The sequence below is a fragment of the Anoplopoma fimbria genome, chromosome 20, assembly GCF_027596085.1.
Source record: "Anoplopoma fimbria isolate UVic2021 breed Golden Eagle Sablefish chromosome 20, Afim_UVic_2022, whole genome shotgun sequence".
Lineage (NCBI taxonomy): Eukaryota > Metazoa > Chordata > Actinopteri > Perciformes > Anoplopomatidae > Anoplopoma > Anoplopoma fimbria.
This window is the reverse complement of record NC_072468.1, coordinates 28,471,708-28,496,648: the sequence shown is the minus strand read 5'-3', so window position 1 is coordinate 28,496,648 and position 24,941 is coordinate 28,471,708. Positions and strand designations below refer to the sequence as shown.

At 42.0% G+C, this 24,941-nt stretch overlaps 1 protein-coding gene across 3 annotated transcripts in view; it reads right to left on the bottom strand.

The window, feature by feature from the left end:
• The window catches only part of col6a4a (collagen, type VI, alpha 4a), a 52,454-nt gene that overhangs the window by 22,225 nt on the left and 5,288 nt on the right, over nucleotides 1-24,941 (bottom strand). For 2 of the 3 annotated variants that reach the window (XM_054621483.1, XM_054621485.1), the window contains exons 1-13: nucleotides 19,176-19,243; nucleotides 12,462-12,562; nucleotides 10,963-11,571; nucleotides 10,075-10,662; nucleotides 8,469-9,035; nucleotides 7,272-7,892; nucleotides 6,536-7,096; nucleotides 5,701-6,258; nucleotides 2,928-3,506; nucleotides 1,835-2,413; nucleotides 1,376-1,731; nucleotides 484-562; nucleotides 200-345 (exon numbers count right to left, since the gene is read on the bottom strand). In XM_054621483.1, the coding sequence (XP_054477458.1) occupies nucleotides 200-345; nucleotides 484-562; nucleotides 1,376-1,731; nucleotides 1,835-2,413; nucleotides 2,928-3,506; nucleotides 5,701-6,258; nucleotides 6,536-7,096; nucleotides 7,272-7,892; nucleotides 8,469-9,035; nucleotides 10,075-10,662; nucleotides 10,963-11,571; nucleotides 12,462-12,537 (5,319 nt within the window). In that variant the 5' untranslated portion in view covers nucleotides 12,538-12,562; nucleotides 19,176-19,243. Of the gene's footprint in view, nucleotides 1-199; nucleotides 346-483; nucleotides 563-1,375; nucleotides 1,732-1,834; nucleotides 2,414-2,927; nucleotides 3,507-5,700; nucleotides 6,259-6,535; nucleotides 7,097-7,271; nucleotides 7,893-8,468; nucleotides 9,036-10,074; nucleotides 10,663-10,962; nucleotides 11,572-12,461; nucleotides 12,563-19,175; nucleotides 19,244-24,941 lie in introns of those variants that run through there. The other variant, XM_054621484.1, reaches the window with a different exon arrangement.

The window sequence follows — 24,941 nt, the reverse complement described above, 5'->3', positions numbered from 1 at the left end:
AGCTGAACTGGTTTCCTCCCAGACTATGGAAAACTAAAAACTAAACAAAGAAACTAAACTACTTGGTTGGTTTCAGTAAAAAGATCATTGTTTGGCTTGAAATACTACGTTTGTGACGCTGTTTATGCTGTGGATGTAAATTAAAATAGGTCAAATAGGTGACAGACATTTTTGCGGATAGCAGTAACAAACGACTCACAATCTGTTGGAGGACGGTGCTGCCGACGCTCTGCATGCCGATGCTGAGAGGAAGCTTGTATCCGAACCCTCGTCCAAACTCCACCATCTGCAGCTGGGCCGGGTCCCGGGCCCCATCCAGGGCCACCGTCAGCAGAGCATGGACGCCTGCAGAAACATGGATGTGTATTTCTCTAGCTGCTACCTGATGATGTGACATTATCTACTTGATAATCCAAACATAAGTATGTGATTGTAAAGAGAAGGAATGTAAATCGTGCTCATGTTGGATCTCCCGGGTTTTACCAGACTGTCGCAGCAGCTCTGATTCCTGCTCCAGTTTCATCACGTTCTCATCCAGTCCGTCTGAGAAGATCACCAGCACCTGGTGGGTCACATGTTAGGCTGCCTTAAAACTACAACTCATTCATTCAAGTGAAGGGGAAAACCATAGATAGAAACCAGGGAGAAGCAGCGTCATCAACCTTCATTTTTAAGATAAATGACTTAACTACATTATCAAAATCTTAAAGTTTTTAAGTGTGAAAGTGATACAGATTATATAATGAGAAAATGTTAATACATAATATGTCACGTTAAAAAATACATGAAATTATGGATGTTTTGGTTTGTCCATCTACTTCTAACAAAAGTCCAACGGACTGGAGGATTAACACTTGCCAACTTGTACTTGTTAATACATTTCATGGTCTGTTAAATTCTCATATTGGCGTGATTTTTCTGGTTTAGCATCAAAGGTCGTAACAATAAGATCCACAATGTTTAAACTGTCAATAAAGAGTCCCTGACTTCCTGGACTCTATTGAAAATGTTATTTCTTTAACAATGACTAACAAATTCCACACAGTCAGACATGAATAAATAAATGAATCCAATGTCTTCAGATGCAGTCTAATTCTGGATTATAAGGGGACTCATTTCCATTTATTCAGGCTGATTTATAACTCGTTCCCCACTTAAACATCTGGCTGACTGAGCTACAGACTCAAGCTGCTCGGTTCTGTTCACTTCAGCAGGAAACTATATGGAAGAATGTAACAGCTGTGAAGACAGTTTACTGGATGAAACAGTAGCTAAAATAATATGTGTCTCTAACTACTCATCTAGCTTCTCTTTCCAGACGGGCCAGTCCAACTTTAGATCCATATCACCTTCACAAAACGTGTCTCAGACTCACCTTCACTCCAGCTTTGGACTGGACACTGAACTTCTCCTCGAAGGACTTCAGCAGGGCGGTGTTGAAGTAGGTAGGTTCTGATATCTGCAGTCTCATGACTTTATCCACTGTGTCACTGCTGTAGGCCTCGAAGTTTGTGTCGTACAAGCGCTGTCCCTCTCTACCTAGCACTTGAAAGGCCATGTTGGTCTTGACAGGTTCTGGACCGACGCAGCACAGACCTTGTACCGAAGAAACGTAACGGACGATGTCTGGCAGGAAGGCCCGGAGCTTGTCGTGGCCGCTGATCAGCATTTCACCTGGAACCCTGTCTTTCCGAGAAATATCGAATCCCATGGCGATGTCAATGCTGCAGTCTGAAGCAAAGGGAAACACATCTTTACCTTGGGCAGCCAGAGACACAGAGGAATATGATGGGAAAGAAGGGGAACAGAGGCAAAGCCACACTTTTCAACTCACCACTGGGCTCTTTGATGGGTTTAGATTTGCAGATTGTGTCCACCACCTTTTGCTTGATCTTTTCCAAGCTGCCGAAGTTCTGCACAGTAAACAGCCTCTCTGCGGTGCCGGTGATCAGCTTGAGCTCCAGATCGTGGACGTTTCCGATGCCGATGGCAAACACCTCGATCCCCAGAGCCTTGAGACGGTCAGCTGCCTCCTCGACGTCGTCCTGCGACTCACCGTCTGTGATCAGCACCAGATTCTGGGAGATCCCGGCAGATCTTCGGCCGCCACGTGACGCCTCAAAGTAATCCCTGATGGAATCCAGGGCCAGTCCGATGTTGGTGCCTCCACCGAGCTGCTTCATGTCCAAGATGTGCTTGCTCACTGCTTGCTCGCTGTAGAACTGGTTGAGGTAAAACTCATTCTGGAAAGTGCTGCTGAACTGGGCAAGTCCTACGTGCATTAAATTTTCACTGACTTTGAAGCTTTTCACCAGTTCTGTGGTGAACTGCTTCATGGTGGTATAGTCGTTTGAGTTGATGCTGCCTGACTGATCGAGTAGAAAGACCAGGTCAGCCTTCTGTTTCTCACAAACTGTGAAAGCAAGGAGACAAAATGTATCCACATTACTAATAAATAATATGCTTGACACTCACTAAATGAATCACTTGAGTAAATTGTTAAATTATATAAACCAATTAAGAGCCCAATGAAGAAATTGCTAGGATGCACTTATTGGCTGACATTTGCTTGCAGAATATTGGAAGATATGCTTAAAGAAATCTCAGTTCAGGTTAAACTTGTATACAACATCAATGTACCCACCAAACCATATCATTTTACTGCATACACTGCAAATATACAGCGATCTTATCATCAGTATAATTTAAGAAAGCGTTTTGTCAAAAATAAATATGAGGCTTCTTTGTCTCAAGTCACGAGTTTCCAATTTGTGTAAGTCAAGTGCGAGTACTGTTATTATTTACTTCAACTATGACTCTTTGCAAAGTTACAAAGAAGGTTCTTTATGATGCTATAGATCTTCACGTATTTCCGTCTAGATTCAGGGCTACTTCGGACAGGGTGCTATGACACTTTGGCCTCTTACCTGGTTTGGTGGTATTGCAGAGGACATGAGTAATGTTCTTGTACAGAGTTTCCAGGGCATCAAAGTTATCCACATAGAAAACTCTTGATATGTCGTGACCAGCCATGATCTCCAGCTGTGTCCTGTTGGCTCCTTCAACTCCGATACTAAAGACACTGACCCCCTTGTCTCGCAGTGCCATGGATGGAGCAACCAGACTGTTACGGTCGGTAGCATCCCCATCTGTGATCACCATGAGAATCTGTGGCACCTGCAGATCCGCTCGACCACCATGTGCATCGTTGAAGAACTCTAAAGAGTATGCCAAAGCCTTGCCAGTGTAGGTGTCTCCATACGGGGACTTCAGTGCTTCTATTGCATTAAGAACCTCTCGTCTGGAGTAATACTTTTTTAGAGTAAAAACTGAATTGGGGTCGTTGGAGTAAAGAATGACCCCGAAGCGAGTCAGGTCCTTGCCAACTGTGGTTTGGTTCACCATTGATGCCATAAACTTCGTCATGCTTCTGAACTTCTTCAGAGTTATGCTTGTGGAGCCATCCACCAGGAAAATAATGTCAGCTCGTTCTGTCTTCTTACACTCTGGTTGGAGATAAAAGGACAGAGAGCAAATGGGGTCAGAGGGAGATGGAGCAGGTGGCGCTTTATTATTATATTCCTTTATTGATCCCCATGGGGGAAATTCGGGTGTTGCAGCAGCTCAACTACAGAAACAGATAATAAATACAACATATTATACAATAAAAATAAAAATGTACAGTATATCCACATGGGGGGGGGCAGACAGACTGTGGTCTATATATCTACATATATATATATATATATATCTATATATATATATATATATATATATATATATATATATATATATATATATAGGCGCTGGCTACCACAGACTGGTAGAATGCCTTGAGCACATTGTGATACATCCAACAATGGAGGAGTCATCGGAAAACTTTTGGAGGTGGCAGGAACCAGAGTTGAAGCGGAAGTCCGAGGTGTAGAGAGTGAAGAGGAACGGTGCCAGTACAGTTCCTTGGGGTGCGCCGGTGTTGCTGATCACAGACTCAGAGACACAGCCATCCACCCTGACACACTGTGGCCGGCCTGTGAGGTAGTCTGTGATCCAGGAAGTGGTGTCGGGGTGCAGGTTCATCTCCAGCAGCTTCTCTCTCAGTAGGGAGGGCTGGATGGTGTTGAAAGCACTGGAGAAGTCAAAGAACATGACTCTCACAGTGCTTCCCGGCTTCTCCAGGTGAGAGAGGGCCTTGTGTGTCAGGTAGATGATGAAGTCCTCCACCCCGATGTGTGGCAGATAGGCGAACTGTAGTGGGTCCAGAAAGCTGTAAGCTGGGTCCTCAGGTGCCGCAGAACCAGTCTCTCCAGGGTCTTCATGACATGTGATGTCAGGGCCACAGGTCTGTAGTCATTAAGACCGCTGGGACGACTCTTCTTCGGCACCGGGACAATGCAGGACGTCTTCCAGATTGTGGGCACCTTCTTCAACCTCAGGGAGAGATTGAAGAGGTGCCTGAGAGGAGCTGCCAGCTGTCCAGCACACACTTTCAGCTGTCAGATGTCATCAGGTCCACTGGCTTTGCTTTTCTGAAGCCTGGAGAGCTGATGCTGTACCTGGATGGTGGTGAAGGTGGGGCTGGGTGGTGAGGGGGTTTGAAGGGAGCTGTGAGCTCATGGCCGTGGGTGAACAGTTGTAGGGGGGGGGGAGTGATGGGCTGTCCTGGTCCACTGGTGTGGAGATGTTGGTCTGAAGAGGGCTAGTGGGTGAGGGGGGGGCATCCTCTGGTCCTAACAGTCTGCTGGGAGAGGGGGAGGTGGCAGAGGTGTAGATGGGAGGGGGAGCAGAGACCCCAGCAGAGGTGTGAATGGGGGGAGAGGTGTTAGGTGGAGACCTAGCCTCACTATCGGAGCACACCGGGGTGGGGGTAGTGTCGAACCTATTGAAGAATAGGTTGAGCTCCGATGCGAGTGCTAGGTCACCCTGTACTCCAGATGAAGGCAGACTGCAGCCTGTCATCATTTTCATCCCATTCCACACCTCTTTAGTGTTGTTCTGTCCCATCTTAGCCTCTCTCAGCTTCTTCTGAACAGCCCGAAGTTCCCCTCTGTCCTTAGCCATGAAGGCCCTCTTCTTCCTGTTGAGAAGGTCCTTCAACTCTTTGCTGATCCACGGCTTGTTGTTGTGGTAGCAGCGGACCTTCTTGGTTGGCACAATGGTGTCCTCACAGAAGTGAATGTAGTCTGTGATGCTTTAACATGATAAGGAATCACCTCAAAATTCATACGCTTGTTTGACATTCAAAAACTTCAAAGCTGTCTTATTTACATGTTCAGCTAGCAAATGAATGGTAAATGGACTGTACTTGTATCATTTCTAGTCTCTCGGCCACTCAAAGCGCTTTAACACTATCATTCACCCATTCATACACTGATGGCTACCATGCAAGGTGCCCCCTGCCCATCAGGACCAACTAACAATGACACTTTCACACACAGCAGATGGTGAAGCTTATGGGAGCAATTTGGGGTTAAGTTTCTTGCCCGAGGACACATCAACATGGACTAGAGGAACCCAGAACGAACCTCCGATTTTTGGATTGAAGGACGACTGACTCTACCATTGAGCCAACGTAAATCCTCAATACCCCCAATATAAGATGTGAGTCAAAGAGTTAGAAAAAATAGGAGGAATTCGTGGCTTACAAACATTTAAACTCAGTCACTGAAATTATTTAATGTTTCAGTCCAAGCCTCTTACCTCTCACTGGATCACAGAGCTCCAAGGCCACCTCGCTCTCCAAGTCCTTTAGAGCGTCAAAGTCCCTCTCAGCATACGTCCTGTCTGGAGAACCGCTGATCTCCAGCAGCTGGGTGGTGTTGGCGTCCACCACTCCAATGGCGTAGACTAACACTCCCTTGGCCCTCAGAGCTTCTGAGGGGCCTTTGACCTGGTCCTGGGCCTCGCCGTCTGTTATCACTATCAGCCTCTGCCTCAAGTCAGGACGCCCTCCTCTGGTTGCATCAAAGTACTGCGACACATCGGTGATGGCTTCACCTGTAAGCGTGCCTCCACCAATCTGCTGCATGTCATCGATGGCTTTGGACATTTCTTCCTTGGTGTAGTAGAGGTTGAGGCGGAAGGCTAATTGTTGGATGGTGCTGAACTGCATGACACCGACGTGCACCTCGTTCTGCCCAATGACGGACTTGCTGATGACAGATTTCATGAACTCTTTCATTTTCCCGTAGTCTTCTGGATAGATGCTCCCAGAACTATCAATCAAGAACAGGAGGTCGCTGGGTATATCTTTACAAGCTGTGGACACAGTAGCACAGACATGTTAGCGTGGCTTTCCTCTTTTCTATTATATATATATATATATATATATCTTATCTTATCTTATCCTTTCTTTTCTTATGTAGAAAACAAAGAGGCTCCCTTAAGGAGTCAAACAAGAACCACAAATGAACCATGAACTGTCTCCAGTCAGGGACCCTCATGTCCTGTCGCCTCTCTACTATTAGCTGTCCAATGCTAATGTGTGTGTGGCCCTTAGTTGCCACATACAGAACATCTAGTCCAGTTTTCTTACCGTCTTGAGAACAGATGTCTGTGATGATGTCGTCCTTGATGGGCCTCAAAGCATCAAAATTATTGACAAAGAAAGTCCTCTTAGGGTCGCCGGCAATCTCTTCAAGTTCCTCTGCATCTGCCTTTTTCACCCCGATGGCGTAGACGGTGACGCCCTGAGCCCTCAGTTTTTCAGCGGGAGCCTTGACCTCATCAGAGGATTTTCCATCTGTGATGACCACCAGGTACTCTGGGACTTTGTGACCACGAGTGACCTTGGCTCTCTCAAAGTGTGAGACCATGAATTCCAGCGCTCTTCCTGTTTCTGTCCCACCTCCTACTTGTCTAATACCCTCTACGGCTTTCTCCAATGTCTTGGCATCTGAGTAAGTTGTCAGATCAAATTCTAAATCTGCATCATCTGCGTATTTTGCAACCCCCATGCGGACATGTTGTGGCCCAATATGAAAGGTATGTAGAAACTCAATGATGAACTTTTTCATGTCTTGGAAGTCTTTGGGGTAAATGCTTCCTGAGTGATCAATCAGGAAGAAGATGTCAGCTTCGTCGGTTTGTACACAACCTGGAAAAGTAAAAGCAAAAATGTATTTTCCCATTGCATCACCTTTACACTCCCTTTACATGAATTAACTTAATGTTCTATGCTATAAATGCTTTCTACTCTTTAAACTTTGACTTAAAACATATTTTTGGGCGTATTCTACAAAGCCAATTTTAAAACAAACTCTGGTTCAGACCTTCTTTGATGCCAGTTCTTCTTGTACTGACTGAGACTGCTTGCCGAAGGATGTTACTGCAAAGCATTTTCTGCAAGCTCTGCTCCAGCGCTTTCAGCTTGGCAAAACTGTCCACAGTAAACTTGTGCTTATGGGGGGGATAAGACGCCATCTCTACCAGCTGGGCATCGTTGGCATTTTTGACCCCTACTGCGTAAACGGTGATACCTTTGCGACGAAGATTAGCTGCCGCAGTGCTCACGTTGTCCTGGGATTCACCATCTGTGATCACCACTGCCACCTGCTGGACACCCTTGGCTTTCCTGCTTCCTTTTAGCGGGATAAAAACCTCATTCAGGGCAAACTTCAGGGCCTCTCCTGTGTACGTACCGCCTCCACGGTAAGGCAGGATCTTGATGAACTGGAGGGTTTCATTCTTGTCATTGAAGGTGTTGAGGTAGACCTGTGCTGTGGGCTTTTCGTTGTACGTAACGATGCCCACTCGGACTCTAGAGGGACTGACATCCAGGTTGCTCACAATCGAGTGGAGGAAAGAGCGCACCAGCTGGAAGTTGTCTCTCCCAATGCTTCCAGACTCGTCAACGATGAACACGATGTCGGCCAGTTTGGCTGCTTTGCATTCTATGAAAGGGTTGTATCATCACAAAAATCATCATTACAAATTCACAAATTCATGGAACTGCTCAACCATTCACAAACATTTCAAGATGACAAAGAAAGACAAATTGAACTGAAAAAAATGCCCATTTCATTAGACAATCTGTCACGTTCTGTATTTCCTACTGTGTTCAGACTTTAGCCTTCATTCATTTAAATGAGGTTAGTCTGGTGGAAACATAGAGGGCTACAGCAACACGATGCAGGTACAAAGGTAAGTCTGCTCAGGTGTACTGAGTGACAGCTATGGCCCTGTGAAATGTTACAATCTAAAACTTAAAAAAGGCCAGTGGATTGGACAATAAACACACCTTCAGGAAGATGGGTATATGATCACCTAAGATCAGACGTGGATAGATTTACGTAACACCAAAGTAATCAAACTGGCTGACCCGTCTGTCAGTAAGAAACTGCTCACATATCTGAGTCTACTTTCCATGATTAAAGTCAGAGAGGGGGTGAAATACTTTTTCAAGTTTCTCAAGTGATTATTTAACAGATAATAATAATGAAGATATAATCCAAAAGTGTTTTTTTCACCTCCAGTGAGAATGGTCTCTGCCACCTCTGTTTCAAAGATAGCCCTCAGTGCCGGTACGCTGCTGATGGACTGGTAGATGTACGGTGCAGTCGCTACCACACGCATTTCCTGCATGGTTGCACCGAGGCTCAGCCCCACCACAGTTACTCCTGAGGATTTGATCACACGTGACTCCTTATACACGGGATCATCGGAGTCTTTTCCACTTATTACAACCAGGAACTGTCGGTAGCCTTGGTCCGCCCGGCTCCCTGCCTCACTGGTGAAAAAGTGAGTGCTGGCGTACTTCAAAGCGTTGCCCAGTTGACGCGGCTCATTGGTTTGCAGTTTCCGCTGGCGGAAACGCTTAACAGCGTTTTGAGTCTCCTCTTTGTTTTGGTGAGCATTTAGAAGAAATTCCACCTTCATACCTTGACCGTACTGGGCCAAGCCCAGACGGTAGGCAGACGCTCTGATGTTTAGCTGATTGGCCAGTCGGGTGAGGAGGGTCCTGACCTGCTGGAAGTCCGGCTGAGAAATGCCACTGTCGACCAGGAAGAAGATGTCTGCAAAATTTTCTGCCAAGGCTGAAAGAAAACAAACCAAAGAAAGTAAGAGGATCTGCTGTTATGGAAGAAACTCTCTGTAAACTGTAGCGTAGTTAGTCAAGATCAGATTCCATCTCGGCCACGAACTACAAGATACTGAATTAGGACATTTAGTATCTTGGTAAGTAACTTTTGGTAACTTTTGTACTCATTGGAAGGTAAATATACTTTCCTTCTTCTCACAGGTCAAGGCTGGTAAATCCCTCATTAACTATATTTTCTTGATAGCAAAGAACTCCAAATTATGGTTGAATGGACAAGCGCTATGCTTAAAGCAAATTGTAATTCTTATCTTGAGGCCTTTTCCTGGAAAATGAATCATTTCTGTAGGAAACTAAAGTTCCTACACTAAAGTTCAATTAATTCTGTTCCCATTCCAAACGTCTGTCTGTTAATGTTGGCTGACACTGGATGGCCTCAAACTGGATCCAGAGCTTATTACATAAATCACTGCAGAGCCTTCATGTGTTTGTCTGAGTGCTTGAAGTGTTATGTGTAAAAATATATGCTTTAAAGCAAAAGGAGCATTTATTTAAAACACAGCATAACATCAGATCCACCAGGAAGAGAGACCTGGGTCAGGTACTCAGTCACATGGAGTACCACTCAGCCTGTTGGGACGTGAATTTAGAAAAATAATCAACTTTTAATTTTGGAGGAACCAAACCCGACCTCACGCTGTGGTGGCCAATCACGTAACCGGCTATCCAGAGCTGTACAACCCTGCCAAAGACTTAAATCATTGTGTGGTCGCTTTGCGTTTAAAAGGCCTTGTAAGTGACACAACCCTGTGCTTATCCCTGCCTTAATGTCACAATGTCTCTTTTTAAATCAGTCTGTTGAAAGCACTCCAACTTAATGAAAGTACAACTATACTTTTCTGGAGTAACTGAAGCTCTTTGTTTCCATTTCAGCTAGACACCTCTAGCTGCTCTTAAAGTTACTTTTCAGGTGCTTCTGGACATTGCAACATATATATATTTTGCTAATTGTTTCCTCAGATTCTTATTTGCCTTACCTTGCGTCTGATCCTCCACGGAGATGCAAACAGTTTGCAGCAGACCTACGGTCAGACTCTGCAGAGCCTGGTAGTTATTGATGGAGGACAGGAAGCGCTCTGGAGGCCGGTTGGCGATGGACTCTAGCTCTACGTGGTTGGCTGCTCCCACCCCGATGCCAAACACTATGACTCCATGCTGCCTCAGGCGCTGGGCGGGCACTATCACATCATCCGTGGAGTCTCCATCTGTGATGACCACAGCGATCTGAGGCACACGCTGGCTGGCTCGGCTCCCAGCATCCTCTGTGAAAAACTGCGTCAGGAGATATTCAATAGCCTTGCCCGTTTCGGTGCCTCCTGTTCGGTAGGGAAAGGAGTCTACTGCAGCCAGCAGGGAGTTCTTGTCCATGTGATCCTTCAGCAGGAACTCTGTGGTAGTTTCATCGCTGTACTGAGCCAAGCCGATCCGAACCTTGTCAGGGCCGATGTCCAGGCCGTTGACTACGCTACGGAGAAACTTCTTGACCTCCTTAAAGTTATTGATGCCAATGCTGGAGGAGCCGTCAACCAGGAACACGATGTCGGAAACCGTGGCTTTGGCACATTCTGGACAGGAGGGAGAAAAAAGTCAGCATGTGCAGCAACAAGCTGTGTGTGTGTGTTTGTGTGTTTGTGTGTTTGTGTATTTGTGTACCCAATCACAATATATTTTGTCCACCATCTCTGAATTCTTAAGGTTTACAAGCTTTTATTCGTCAAGATGACTTTTCTGACTGACTTCAGAGTGAACTCTGTTGGATATTTAAACTCATATTAACCAGTCAGTAATACCTGGCTCTATCATGTAGGAAATACTTAAACCAGATCACTGAATCAGCGGGAGCTGTGTGGTATGACACGTTTTACCTTGAGACAATTGCAGGAGTTGTCGTTTGACTTCTTCTACAGTTGTGCAAAGCGTCTGGACGATGCTCTGAGAAATTCCCTGCAGCGCTGCGAAGTCAGACACGCTGTAGACGTGCTGGCTGTGCGGCTCATTGGCTATCTCTTTCAGCTGGTCTTCATCTGCATCTTTGATACCAATTGCATACAAAACAATTCCCTTTCTCTTCAGATCCTGAGCGTGGGACTCCACATTGTCTTGTGATTTGCCATCGGTGATCACCACAGCGATCTGCGGAACATTCCGGCCCCCTCGGCTTCCAGCTGCCTCCACAAAGTGCTCGTTCAGCATGAAGTCCAAGCCGAGCCCCGTCTGGGTGCCACCGCCCATGTAAGGTAAGCTGCTGATGTGCTGGAGGATGTCCTTCTTGCTCTGATAGGTGTTGAGTAGGAACTCTGTGCGTGCAGTGGTGCTGTACTGGACCAGCCCGATGCGGACTTGCTCAGGCCTGACGTCGAAGCTGTTGACCAGCGTGTACAGAAACTGACGGATCTGTTTGAAGTTCTCGGTGCCGATGCTCCACGACCCGTCCACCATGAAGACGATGTCGGCCACAGCCTCTTGAGTGCAGACTGGGAGGGAAGGTTGTCAAGTCATGGAGAGGTCTTAAGAGTGCTCAAAGAAAGCTCTTACCACAGAGCAGTTCTTGGTTCTTAGAAAGCGTGCCAGCCAGAGGTGAAAGCGTTTACAGACAGACGTGGTGGGTTGTTTGTGATGTGTGCAAGCCAGAGGGAGAAACGTGAGCAGCTAGTTTTGAATAGTGGACAGTTTCTGGACAGGGGGATCTACAGGGATCTACTGTGACAGCACTCACCTTCAGGTGAACTCTGGGATGCAAAAGTGTGAGGAAAGGGAAACAAAGGTGTGGGGCTTACTGCTGAGGTTCACTTCCTTCAGACAGTGTTGGTGGTGCAACCCTACCTCTCCATTAGCTGCTCTATCTTACTAAAACTTTAAATACCTTTCCGGCTGCAGAAAGCCTTTTCTCATACTTTGGGTTATTCCTAGTGACACCTCAACGATGCTCAGACTGACTGGAAAATAATATATTTCAAAGACGTTTATTAGTTGGTAAACCTTGGTTTACTTGCTAGTAACCCTCTCTCTATCTGGTCCCTCCCTCTTTCCCTAAACATCCTGTAGGCAGATGGTGAGCGAAAATATTTTTCAAGAAAAACAGAATCCAGATTTTTTCCCAAATATAAACGTTTGGTTTGGCAGTACGGCTGGAACATACAGATCCATATGTTTAATGCAACAGGGCGACGCTGCTCGAAGCCAGATGATTTGTGCTGTTGTGAACCAGTTAATGCATCGCGTCTGTGTGCTCAGCAGAAATCACAGATTGGTGCAGGGTTAGTAACCGTCTACCACACACACTGGTCCTACACATGGTGTGTGCCATGACCCTTTATGTGCTGGTATGCAGGAAGTTAAATCATGGCTGCATAATCATACCCACCTGTCTTCTGAGCGGCGTTGCCGTAGAAACACGCTGCCATGATGAGGCTGAGGACAAGACCCCGCCTCCCCTCCATGCTGGAATGGCTCTCGGGTTTCTCTCTACAACACAAAGAGAGAGGTGATCGTGAATGCAGAGAATCTGTTTCCCATCAGTCGCCGCGGGGGACCCATTGGTCCACAGACACCAGAACAGGCCACGCCCACCAATGACTCCACATTACAAAACCTTTGGTATTTCTCATGAATAAAAACACCTCGGAGCTGTGGGCTGTTTGGTTGCTCAACAAACAAGTCACACATTTAGGGAAATGCCGCATAAAAAGAGGAATTTACTGAAATCTTTAATGTGTGTGCCAAAGAATTTAGTGGTGGAAGAAATATTGAAGGCCTGTAAAATGAAGTCCTGAGTTAGAGTGTTACTTCTTAAAACTGTTCACCACGATAAAGTGATTTTGATGCAGACTGAGCGTCTGTTGTGTTTGCTGCTGCGTTGATATTTAATCTGAGGACTGGTGTCGCGCTGACAGAGATGCAGAGACGTCTTCACGTCTGACTTTACATAAAAGTGAGCATAGTTTTGATTCAGATGCGAGGCCAACATTTTAAAGTGATGTCAGATTAACGTTAACAAACAGCAGTCTGACAACACAGGTTACCAAACACTGTATTTAAATGTTGCTTCATATTTATTCTCATTATTATCGACCCAAGACCTTCCTCTTTGAAAGTGTCTGGTACATTTTGTAGAAAGAAGAAAACTTATGAAACCTTCAGCAAAGAGGTAAAAAGGAAACACTAAAGTATGGTTTACATTTTTTTCATGTTTTGATTGTTAAAAGAAATGTTATGCTACTACCAAAGACATACGAACCGTTTCAACACATTTCAGTGTAAACGGTCCACAGGCAGAGATAAACCTGGAGTCAGACTCTGAGTGACAGTTGGGGGGTGAAGAGTGTGAACAGTGGGCGTCTTCTAAAATCAGTGTAATTACTGATAATTATGTGTCCATGAACTCATCTCCTCATGAAACCACAACGGCAGCGCTGGGATTACACGGAATAAATCACTGGGGGAGTATCGCAACGTCGCCCATGTAGAAAATAAATCAGTGCAGAACTCATGACAGGAAGTAGAGAGACAGAGGAGGAAGCAGAGGACGGGTTGTCTCCTGTCTTATTAGAACCATCTACAAACACTCATAACAGGAAGGAAGTAGACAGACAGAGGAGGAAGCAGAGGACGGGTTGTCTCCTGTCTTATTAGAACCATCTACAAACACTCATAACAGGAAGGAAGTAGACAGACAGAGGAGGAAGCAGAGGACGGGTTGTCTCAGTTACTCTGCCTCAGATCTGACAGGATTGTCTTGAAACTTGGTCATAAAAGTTTGAATGCTGCAGATGTGGTTTATCTGAAGGTGTTCCGTGTGTTCCAAAACACAATATTCAACTAATCTGTTTACATAGTTGATGAAAATGAATATTCCACCAATAATCCTGTGTACATGCAGCTGTTCAGACTCTGATCAACGTAAAACGCCTCCATGACGTTCGTCCTTCGTCCTTTAATCACTTTAACTGCAGATGGCCAAACTAACCAAACTAACAAAACTAGCATAACTAACATAACTAACATAACTAACCAAATTAACCAAACTAACCAAACTAACATAACTAACCAAACAGACCAAACTGAACAAACTGTTTGTTTCGGAACACAGATCTGGCCGTACACTGAGGTTAAAACCAGTGGAGTCGTACATTGTGGATCTGAATCAGATGTTCATCGGGTCTGCGTGTCCACGTGTCCTTGGGCCAGATCCTGAAGGCCACAATGCTTGTGAGTGAGTCTGAATGAGCTAGTTTAGACCCGGTGGTTCAAACCCTCTGTGTGGGGTTTTCATTAAGAAAGGGAGAACTCAGTCATTCATTCTCGACCGTCTGTTCAGAGAGAAAAGAGAGATGAGAAACAGAAACACAACCACTGAGGCACACCTCATCACTCCTCTTCCTCCTCTGGACTTCCAGAGAATCCTGCTGAATTCAAACCATTCCTGCCACACAAGAGACGGAAACCCGGCGCTGTCCTCTGCTCTCGGCCCATCTGGCTCTGCTTACTGCCTAACAGAACCATTTCCTGTCATCCGTGGGCAGCAGACAGTCTGGCCACATCCAGGTGGAGATGTGACCAGAAACCTTTGAAATGCTTTGTGTTTTTAACGGCACCCTGACCTCCTGCTCAGATAATCACACAGCTAAAGACTCTCATGAACACATCTGTGACGTGCATGTGTGAGACACACACTCATACTGGAGCTGTGAATACCTCACACCACTGGGACAACGTTCAGTTTGTTGTTCAAGATCATTAAACCCCAGTTATTGTTATAACACTATGGCAGTTATGTCTGAAGTAACTAAAGGAACCTTAGCACAACATGTTGTCGGGAGGGAAAAAGTCAAAAGGTTAAAGATTTTAAAATCTTTAACCTTTTACTGCAAGATAATAAGTTAATACCTTAAAGGTGTCCATGCCTGAGAAACCATTTCCACTCTTGAGTTTCTCTTTTTCTTCTTCTTTCCTGAATCTCACCTTGTCCCTCTCTCCTGCCAACAAACAGCTCTATGTTATTGTGTTACATATGTGTACCATCACTCTCATGGAATCCCCTCTGGCCGGACTCAAAGGAAATGAATGTTTCTAGTTTCAGGTTCCTGCTGGTTTAGAACCAACTGCTGCAGAATTCAAAGTGGAGCTGAGCGTGGTTCTGTTCAAAGGTGCTTTGGATGTTTGAAACTAGTGTGGACGCAGCGCCGTAAAAGTGACGTTAACCGTGAGGCCGTTAGTCAGAGCACGCCTCCATCAGCGCATGTGTGTGTGTGTGTGCGTGTGTGTGTGTGTGTGTGTGTGTGTGTGTGTGTATGTGCACAAACATGCTCCACGCCTGTGTTTGATTAGCTGCCAGAAGGCTAAGGAGGCGGAGCTGAGTTTAATGAGCAGCATGTGAGAGTAATCAGAGTTCTGCAGCGTTTACATGGAACCAGATCTATTTATTCATCCAGAGGTTCTCCGGTTCACATCCGTACAGGTTCAAGAACAAGGGGCCTCGTTGTTTACAGCAGAAATCAGGAGAACGGGACTGAGTCACAGCTCTCTGGAGGACAGGATGAGGATGAGGATGAGGATGAGGATCAGGATCAGGATCAGGATGAGGATGAGGATGAGGATGAGGATGAGGATCAGGATCAGGATGAGGATGAGGATGAGGATCAGGATCAGGATCAGGATCAGGATGAGGATGAGGACGAGGACGAGGACGAATTGACTCATGTGGTCTTCGCACTACAGAGACTTGGAGGAGGACCAGGGTCTCGGTGAGGGAGACTACATGAAGGTCCAGTGGGGGACTGCTGTTGCTAGCGAGCTAACCGTTAGCTCCTGGAGCTTCTCTCTGTTTCCTTCTCCTGGTGTTTTATTCACAAGTTAATCAAGATAATAATCAGATTATCTAACAAGGTACGTTAGGGTATGTTATTTACTCAGCTATCTTTATATTGAAGGAATAACTTCAGGATCTCAGCTGGTAAACTGGTAGATAAAATATACTGGTAGATAAACTATACTGGAAGATAAAATATACTGGTGACCTGACCTGGTATCTACTGAACACATCAAATATTAATGGAGATTAAACATTCCAGTTCCAGCTTTACAGAGATAATTTAAGGTTCCAGCTTTACAGAGATCACCTGTACAGCTGGAACCAGTTTAGAGAACCCCATAAAAGATCACAACAACCCAGCTGTTAAAATTCATACAAAACTCCTTTAACGAGGAAAGTTCATAAAAGAACAATTCCTTCCAGCTGCTGTCAGGTTGCACAACCAACTCTGCTCCCAGCAGACCACATGACACATGACAATAAAAACATGACAATAAAAACCTGTGCAATACATTACACTGTGCAATAATAGTTAAAATAGTTTTTTCTGTCTGTAAATATAATATTTCAGTTGCTTATTTATAATACGTTTTTTTTATTTTCATTTTTTATTTTTATCTTGTCTTTCTTTTACTATGTCTCTTGTGTGCACTTTACTCTATGCTGCTGTAAGCCTGTAAATTTGCCCACTGCGGGACTAATAAAGGATTATCTTATCTTATCTTATCTTATCTTATCTTATCTTATCTTATCTTATCTTATCTTATCTTATCTTATCTTATCTTATCTTATGAGGACTGACCCTGGATCTGATCCTCCACACACTGATCCACATCCCTCCAGCACATATCTGAACCTCCCAGCACCAGAACCTGAACGCACCGCTGACTCTCATGTTCCTCAGCTCCTAAACCAGATTCTCCATCAGAGCAGTCTGGATGTCTTTCTTTTGTTGTCTCACCAACAACTACAACTACATCAACAACAACAACTAATACAAATACAACTACAACTACATCAACTACATCAACAGCAATAGTTACAACAACAAACAACTACAACTACAACTGCAACTACAACAACAACAACAACTACATCAACAGCAACAACTACAACTACAACTACACCGACAACAACTAATACAACTACATCAACAGCAACAGTTACAACAACAAACACAACTACAACAACAACTAATACAAATACAACTACAACTGCAACTACATCAACAACAACAACAACAACTACATCAACAACAACAACTAATACAACTACAACTACTACAACTACAACTGCAACTACATCAACAACAACAACTACAACAACAACAACAGCAACATCAGTGTCTAATTAGACGGTGAGGGTTGAGACAAAGCGTCGTTATTTGAGGCGTTGGAATGAGAACGTGCTGTAATGAAAAGAAATCAGTGACATTTTTAATGAATACGTCCGTGCACAAAGCCAGCTCCACCTGTCACATGATGTTTTTGCTGTAATGGTTCATCTTTGAACGTAAGGCAATGTTTAAAGAAGACAACTTGAAAATCTTTGTCAGTTAGAAGCTCAAAGCTAAACACCTGCAGGTTTGAATCTGTAGTTTTCAATTATCAATCTTTTTTGTCAAAATAACATCTTTGGATTTTGAACTGACGGTCCGTTTTAGGAACCATTGAGGAAAATATCTGCAGAACAATGGAACACTAAAGAAGGCAGCTTTTACATGAGCATGTGTGGAGTGTTGGTCTGAAACCTAAACAAACTACACATTGTGTTCCTCTAATAACCAGACGAGATGATTCTCCAACGAGTCACACGTCAGTGAGGAGGAGAACGAACTGATCTGAGAGCAGAACCTCTGTAAATCTATACGGCTGTTAAACCCAAACATGTGCCAGGTCTGTCTTAATGTTTGGAGAAGAAGAAGCTGGAGGTCCGAGGACCCTGGACGTGGCCCCCCGCTGCCTCTGGAGCTGATTGCCTTTTTGTTTGAAAGACAGATGTTTGTGCTCTGGATAATCTAAACGGAGGAATTCATTTTTTTCGACCATGTTTGGACCGGCGCTGATGGAAAACAGCCACGACGGCTCAAAGTGGAATGTGAGCAGTGCGTCCCATCAGACAAACACTCAGCCTCACTGAGGAGTCCAGGGTTCTAATCCTGACACCAAAATAGAACTGGGTTCAATTAACCGTGGATCGTTCATCTGTGAACAGACACAATATAAAGATTAAAAAAAGGGTTTTAATCTGAAGCAGCTGGTTTTACAGAAGCAGACGAGCAGCTGAAGCTTCACGGCTCCGTGAGGAAAATGAGAAGTCAACAACATCAAACCATCGACCGTGGTGCTTCACAGTGACCGCTAGTCCACCAGGACACGCCTCAGATGGTTATCTTCATCAGTAGCGTTCTAGCTAAAGAGCGTTCTGAAGCCATCAAAAATAAAGTTTAGTGTAAGAAACCAAACAGAACGCCTTTCTAGGGAGACGGACTTTGTGCTCCCCGAGAGCTGCGAGAATATAAACCCAGTGGTGAAGGGTTTGCAAAAAACGTTTACATTTTTATATAGAAGATGTGTTTTGTAGTAGACATTAATAGCATTGTAGCATATTTATCAGCCGTTAATGTTTCCATAAAGTGTTTTAATAAAAACACACGTTTACACAGTTTAATTTGGTGAACACCGTTTAGAGATAATTAAAGATGTCATGAACACCTCGAGCCACCAAATACAAAAGCAACAATGTGAGAGTAGAGTTCTGTCTGAAGTTCTGCTGGGTTCGTTTGGTCTGGTTCACTTACAATCTGCTCTGTGACGCCTCTTATACGTTGGACACATTGGATTGGTTCCTCCTTGTATGTACTTTGTTTAATGAAAAGTTGAGGCCAGATGAGAGTAATGATGTAAAATAGTCGCTTAAAGAGAATTTAAACTCTGACACTATCAGCAGGAACTTCCTCTTTAGGGAGTTCCTCTTCACATCTATGAAGCAGGAAGCTCCAGGACAAAGCTGGTTTTGTAATTAGCTCTTGAATCAAACACACGTCCACTTAGTCACGCATCAACTATCAGCTTCTTCACAGAGAACATGTCTGCAGGAATAAAGCACCAAAGAAGAAGAAACGTGTCCTCCAAGCATCTGCAGAGACTCATTTAACACAGAGACAGTATGAGGACAAGGACGATGAGAACGAGGAGAAACCAAACAACAGTGAGACGTTGTTCACTCTCTGCCTCTCAGCTCTGAGTGTTAGTGATGATGGCATACCTGGCACGAGTTCAGCGTCTGGCTCAAGGGCACTTCAGAACGACACGAGGCCAGAGAGTCTGAAGGTCCTGAGGAAGGCAAAAAGATGGGCGTCATTAATACTGCTACTACTTCTGTAATACTACGTAAAACTTCTGTAATACTACTGTAATACTACTGTAAAACTACTGTAAAACTACTGTATTAATACTGTAATACTATTGTAATACTACTGTAATACTACTGTAATACTACGTGAAACTACTGTAAAACTACAGTAATACTACTGTAATACTACTGTTATACTACTGTAAAACTACTGTAATACTACTGTAATACTACTGTAAATCTACTGTATTAATACTGTAATACTGTTGTAATACTATTGTGAAAACTACTGTAATACTACTGTAAAACTACTGTATTAATACTGTAATACTATTGTAATACTACTGTAAAACTACTGTATTAATACTGTAATACTATTGTAATACTACTGTAAAACTGCTGTATTAATACTGTAATACTATTGTAATACTACTGTAAAACTACTGTAAAATGTCTGTAATACTACTGTAATACTACTGTAAAACTACTGTAATACTACTGTAATACTACTGTAAAACTTCTGTAAAACTACTGTAAAACTACTGTATTAATACTGTAATAATATTGTAATACTACTGTAATACTACTGTAACACTACTGTAATACTACTGTAAAACTACTGTAATGCTACTGTAATACTACTGTAAAACTACTGTAAAACGTCTGTAATACTACTGTAATACTACTGTAATACTACTGTAATACTACTGTAAAACTTCTGTAAAACTACTGTAAAACTACTGTATTAATACTGTAATAATATTGTAATACTACTGTAATACTACTGTAACACTACTGTAATACTACTGTAAAACTACTGTAATGCTACTGTAATACTACTGTAAAACTACTGTAAAACGTCTGTAATACTACTGTAATACTACTGTAAAACTACTGTAATACTACTGTAATACTACTGTAAAACCTCTGTAAAACTACTGTAAAACTACTGTATTAATACTGTAATACTATTGTAATACTACTGTAAAACTACTGTATTAATACTGTAATACTATTGTAATACTACTGTAAAACTGCTGTATTAATACTGTAATACTATTGTAATACTACTGTAAAACTACTGTAAAACGTCTGTAATACTACTGTAATACTACTGTAAAACCTCTGTAAAACTACTGTAAAACTACTGTATTAATACTGTAATAATATTGTAATACTACTGTAAAACTACTGTATTAATACTGTAATACTATTGTAATACTACTGTAAAACTGCTGTATTAATACTGTAATACTATTGTAATACTACTGTAAAACTACTGTAAAACGTCTGTAATACTACTGTAATACTACTGTAAAACCTCTGTAAAACTACTGTAAAACTACTGTATTAATACTGTAATAATATTGTAATACTACTGTAAAACTACTGTATTAATACTGTAATACTATTGTAATACTACTGTAAAACTACTGTATTAATACTGTAATACTACTGTAAAACTACTGTAATACTACTGTAATACTACTGTAAAACTTCTGTAAAACTACTGTAAAACTACTGTATTAATACTGTAATAATATTGTAATACTACTGTAATACTACTGTAACACTACTGTAATACTACTGTAAAACTACTGTAATGCTACTGTAATACTACTGTAAAACTACTGTAAAACTACTGTAATGCTACTGTAATACTACTGTAAAACTACTGTAAAACGTCTGTAATACTACTGTAATACTACTGTAAAACTACTGTAATACTACTGTAATACTACTGTAAAACCTCTGTAAAACTACTGTAAAACTACTGTATTAATACTGTAATACTATTGTAATACTACTGTAAAACTACTGTATTAATACTGTAATACTATTGTAATACTATTGTGAAAACTACTGTAATACTACTGTAAAACTACTGTAATACTACTGTAAAACTACTGTAAAACTACTGTATTAATACTGTAATAATATTGTAATACTACTGTAAAACTACTGTAAAACGTCTGTAATACTACTGTAATACTACTGTAAAACCTCTGTAAAACTACTGTAAAACTACTGTATTAATACTGTAATAATATTGTAATACTACTGTAAAACTACTGTATTAATACTGTAATACTATTGTAATACTACTGTAAAACTACTGTATTAATACTGTAATACTACTGTAAAACTACTGTAATACTACTGTAATACTACTGTAAAACTTCTGTAAAACTACTGTAAAACTACTGTATTAATACTGTAATAATATTGTAATACTACTGTAATACTACTGTAACACTACTGTAATACTACTGTAAAACTACTGTAATGCTACTGTAATACTACTGTAAAACTACTGTAAAACTACTGTAATGCTACTGTAATACTACTGTAAAACTACTGTAAAACGTCTGTAATACTACTGTAATACTACTGTAAAACTACTGTAATACTACTGTAATACTACTGTAAAACTACTGTAATACTACTGTAATACTACTGTAAAACCTCTGTAAAACTACTGTAAAACTACTGTATTAATACTGTAATACTATTGTAATACTACTGTAAAACTACTGTATTAATACTGTAATACTATTGTAATACTATTGTGAAAACTACTGTAATACTACTGTAAAACTACTGTAATACTACTGTAAAACTACTGTAAAACTACTGTATTAATACTGTAATAATATTGTAATACTACTGTAAAACTACTGTAATAATACTGTAATACTACTGTAATACTACTGTAATACTACTGTAATAGAAACCGGAGTCACATTCAATGTATCCGTAGGCATACAATGCCAATAAAGCTGATTCTGATTCTAATAATTTTGTCATGCTACTGTAAGGAGAGTCTGAAGATCATGTGGGAGAACAGATAGAAAGGTCTGGTTCAGGTTCAGAGTTAGGACTTAGTTATGCTATAGACGCAGACTACTGGAGGACTTCCTAGGATACACTGAGCTCCTCTCTCCGCGTCCATCTGTATATATATATGTATGTATGTATGTATGTATGTATGTATGTATGTATGTATCCATGACAGCAATATTTTAAGAGTTTTTCTACATCATCAGTTTGTTTTCTAAAGTTTTATACTGATCCGTCAGTACAAACAACTGTGTGTAATCAGAACCAAAGTGAATTCCTGATCAGAGAAACAGGAAATACAAACAGGAAATACATCAGTTATCAGTGGGTGTGTGTTTGGTCCTGTTTACATTAGTACACTCAGCAGACTCAACATTTGGTTTGTTCAGTTTACAGTCTGAGCTCCACCATCACTGCTGAAGACGCTCACAGACTTCATTCTGAGGGTTTCGTGGATCAACGTTTTAACGATCATAAAGAGATGGGCAGAGTCAGTCGTGAGGCTGGTTGACTGCCGGGTCCTGTCACCTGGTTCTCTAGTGTTTTTAATAAGTTCAAATAACTGATACTGCACAATACCAACAGGAATGATCTGTGTTTTTCAAAGAACAGTCGTTCTGAGAGTGAAAGTCTGTGAACTCATAAATCCAGGTTGTTTAATGCGTACACTAACAGGTAGAACCTACATCTACAGCTCGGGTCAGCTCGGGTTCATGTTTGGTCGCCGTACACGATGGAACCAAACCTGAAGACCTCACTGAGACTTCAGGAACACAGGAAGAGGAAATAGTTCCTCCATTAAGACTCCGTCCAGACCTCAGAGAGTGTTTTATATTTCATGTTTGTGTACCGTGTTGGTCAGAGAGCTGTAGAGGAGCTGCTCGATGGGTTTATGACCTGAGGACACAGACAGGCTAGCTGGTCCACTGCTTCAAGTCTTTATGCTAAGCTAAGCTAAGCTATAAAGCAGTATTTTCAGTGTCAGATAAAGATCAGGATACATTATTAATATTAATATTATACTATCAGTAGAATAAGATTACAGTGGTGTTCATGTGAATCATGTGATCCAAACATTTTCAATAACACCAGAGTTGTAAAGACCAAAAGTCAACAATTATTGAAAAATGGCCCAAAATTCACAAGATGTTTTTTCCTAACAAAATATTCTGCTTCCATCCATATTTGTTGTCGTTTAACATTTAAAAACCTCATTTTCACTTTGGTCAAAGAGTTAAAGTTATATTCATCAAAGAGAGTTGATTCAATAATAACGATTGAACAACTTTAATCCTATTGAGGATTTTGTTTTTAGACGTTTAATCTGTTTTCATGTGAAGACGTCAGACGTTCAAAGCTCCTTCTGAAAACCTCAGCAGAGACCTGATCCTGGGTTCAGTCCTGGTCCTCTCAGTCTACAGGTCTCATTAACCCCTGAGGAACCAACGTCTGAACAAACACCAGTTACAACATGTTCCTACGTCCAGAGGAGCCGGACAGGGACCAGCATGCTTTGCTGCGTCTCATTGGTTATTCACACCAACACATGAACCAGTCAGGAATGCGGAGGAGAACCCTGAGTCACTGGGCAGTGACCTCCACAGTCCTGATCCTGGTCTGAGCCGGTCTGAAGACGGGACCTTCGCAAAGATAAACCCGTCTGTCCAACAGGAGCAGATGGATGATACACACTCTGAAGTAAACACGGAACGCAGACGGACTACAGCTCCTCACAGCTGAGCCTTGTTGACATTATGCTCCATTAGTGTGTATGTGATGAATGAATGCATCCTCTCCTCTTGACCTTTGACCTGAGGCATGGTGGTGAGCGTAGCCACATGTTGAGGGCGTTGGTGGAGATGTCTATCACAAAGATTCAATTCAGAGTATATGATATATGAATATGAATATGATATTTTGGGAAAAAACGACTCCACTTTTAAAAAGTGCTGCTTCACTTTATTCTGCTTCAGTCTGTGTTCTCACTTCAGAGTCAGAAGATTAATAACCGACTTATGTCACCGGCTTTTCATCCTTTACTCACCGAAAAACAAACAGTTATTAAGCTTTAAAAAGCTGTTATTAACTTTTAATGAGCCTCATGTGATTGTGGTCTGATAGTTGGTCTCCTCCTCATCACAGCTGTTTACACACAACTACTTTAATGACTAACAGCATTTCTATTGGACTGACAACCTTTTCTCTGTTCACTGGCAGATGGCTGAACAGTTCCACAATATGATTTATGGAACGTTATCATTATTTATTTTACGTCATAAATCTGATGATATACATGAGTCTGTTTGTTTCAGTTTCTGAGCAAACTCACAGTTTTGGTCGAGAAATGAAGTTTAGTTTGTTCAGCTCCAGGAGGTGAAGGTAGAGACAGAAGAGAAGGAGAAGAATAGATGAATAAATAGATAAAAGGATAAAAAGATGAATAGATAAATAAATAAATAGATAGATAGATAGATAGATAGATAGATAGATAGATAGATAGATGAATAGATGAATAGATAGATAAATAGATAAATAGATAAAAAGATAAATAGATAGAGTAAAATGAGGTTCCTTCACAATAAAAGCTCTGAACAAAACCAGTAAAATGAGGTTCCCCAAAGTAAAAGCCCTGAACAAAACCAGTAAAATTAGGTTCCTTCACAATAAAAGCCCTGAACAAAACCAGTAAAATGAAGTTCCTTCACAATAAAAGCTCTGAACAAAACCAGTAAAATGAGGTTCCTTCACAATAAAAGCTCTGAACAAAACCAGTAAAATGAGGTTCCCCCAAAGTAAAAGCCCTGAACTAACCAGTAAAATGAGGTTCCTTCACAATAT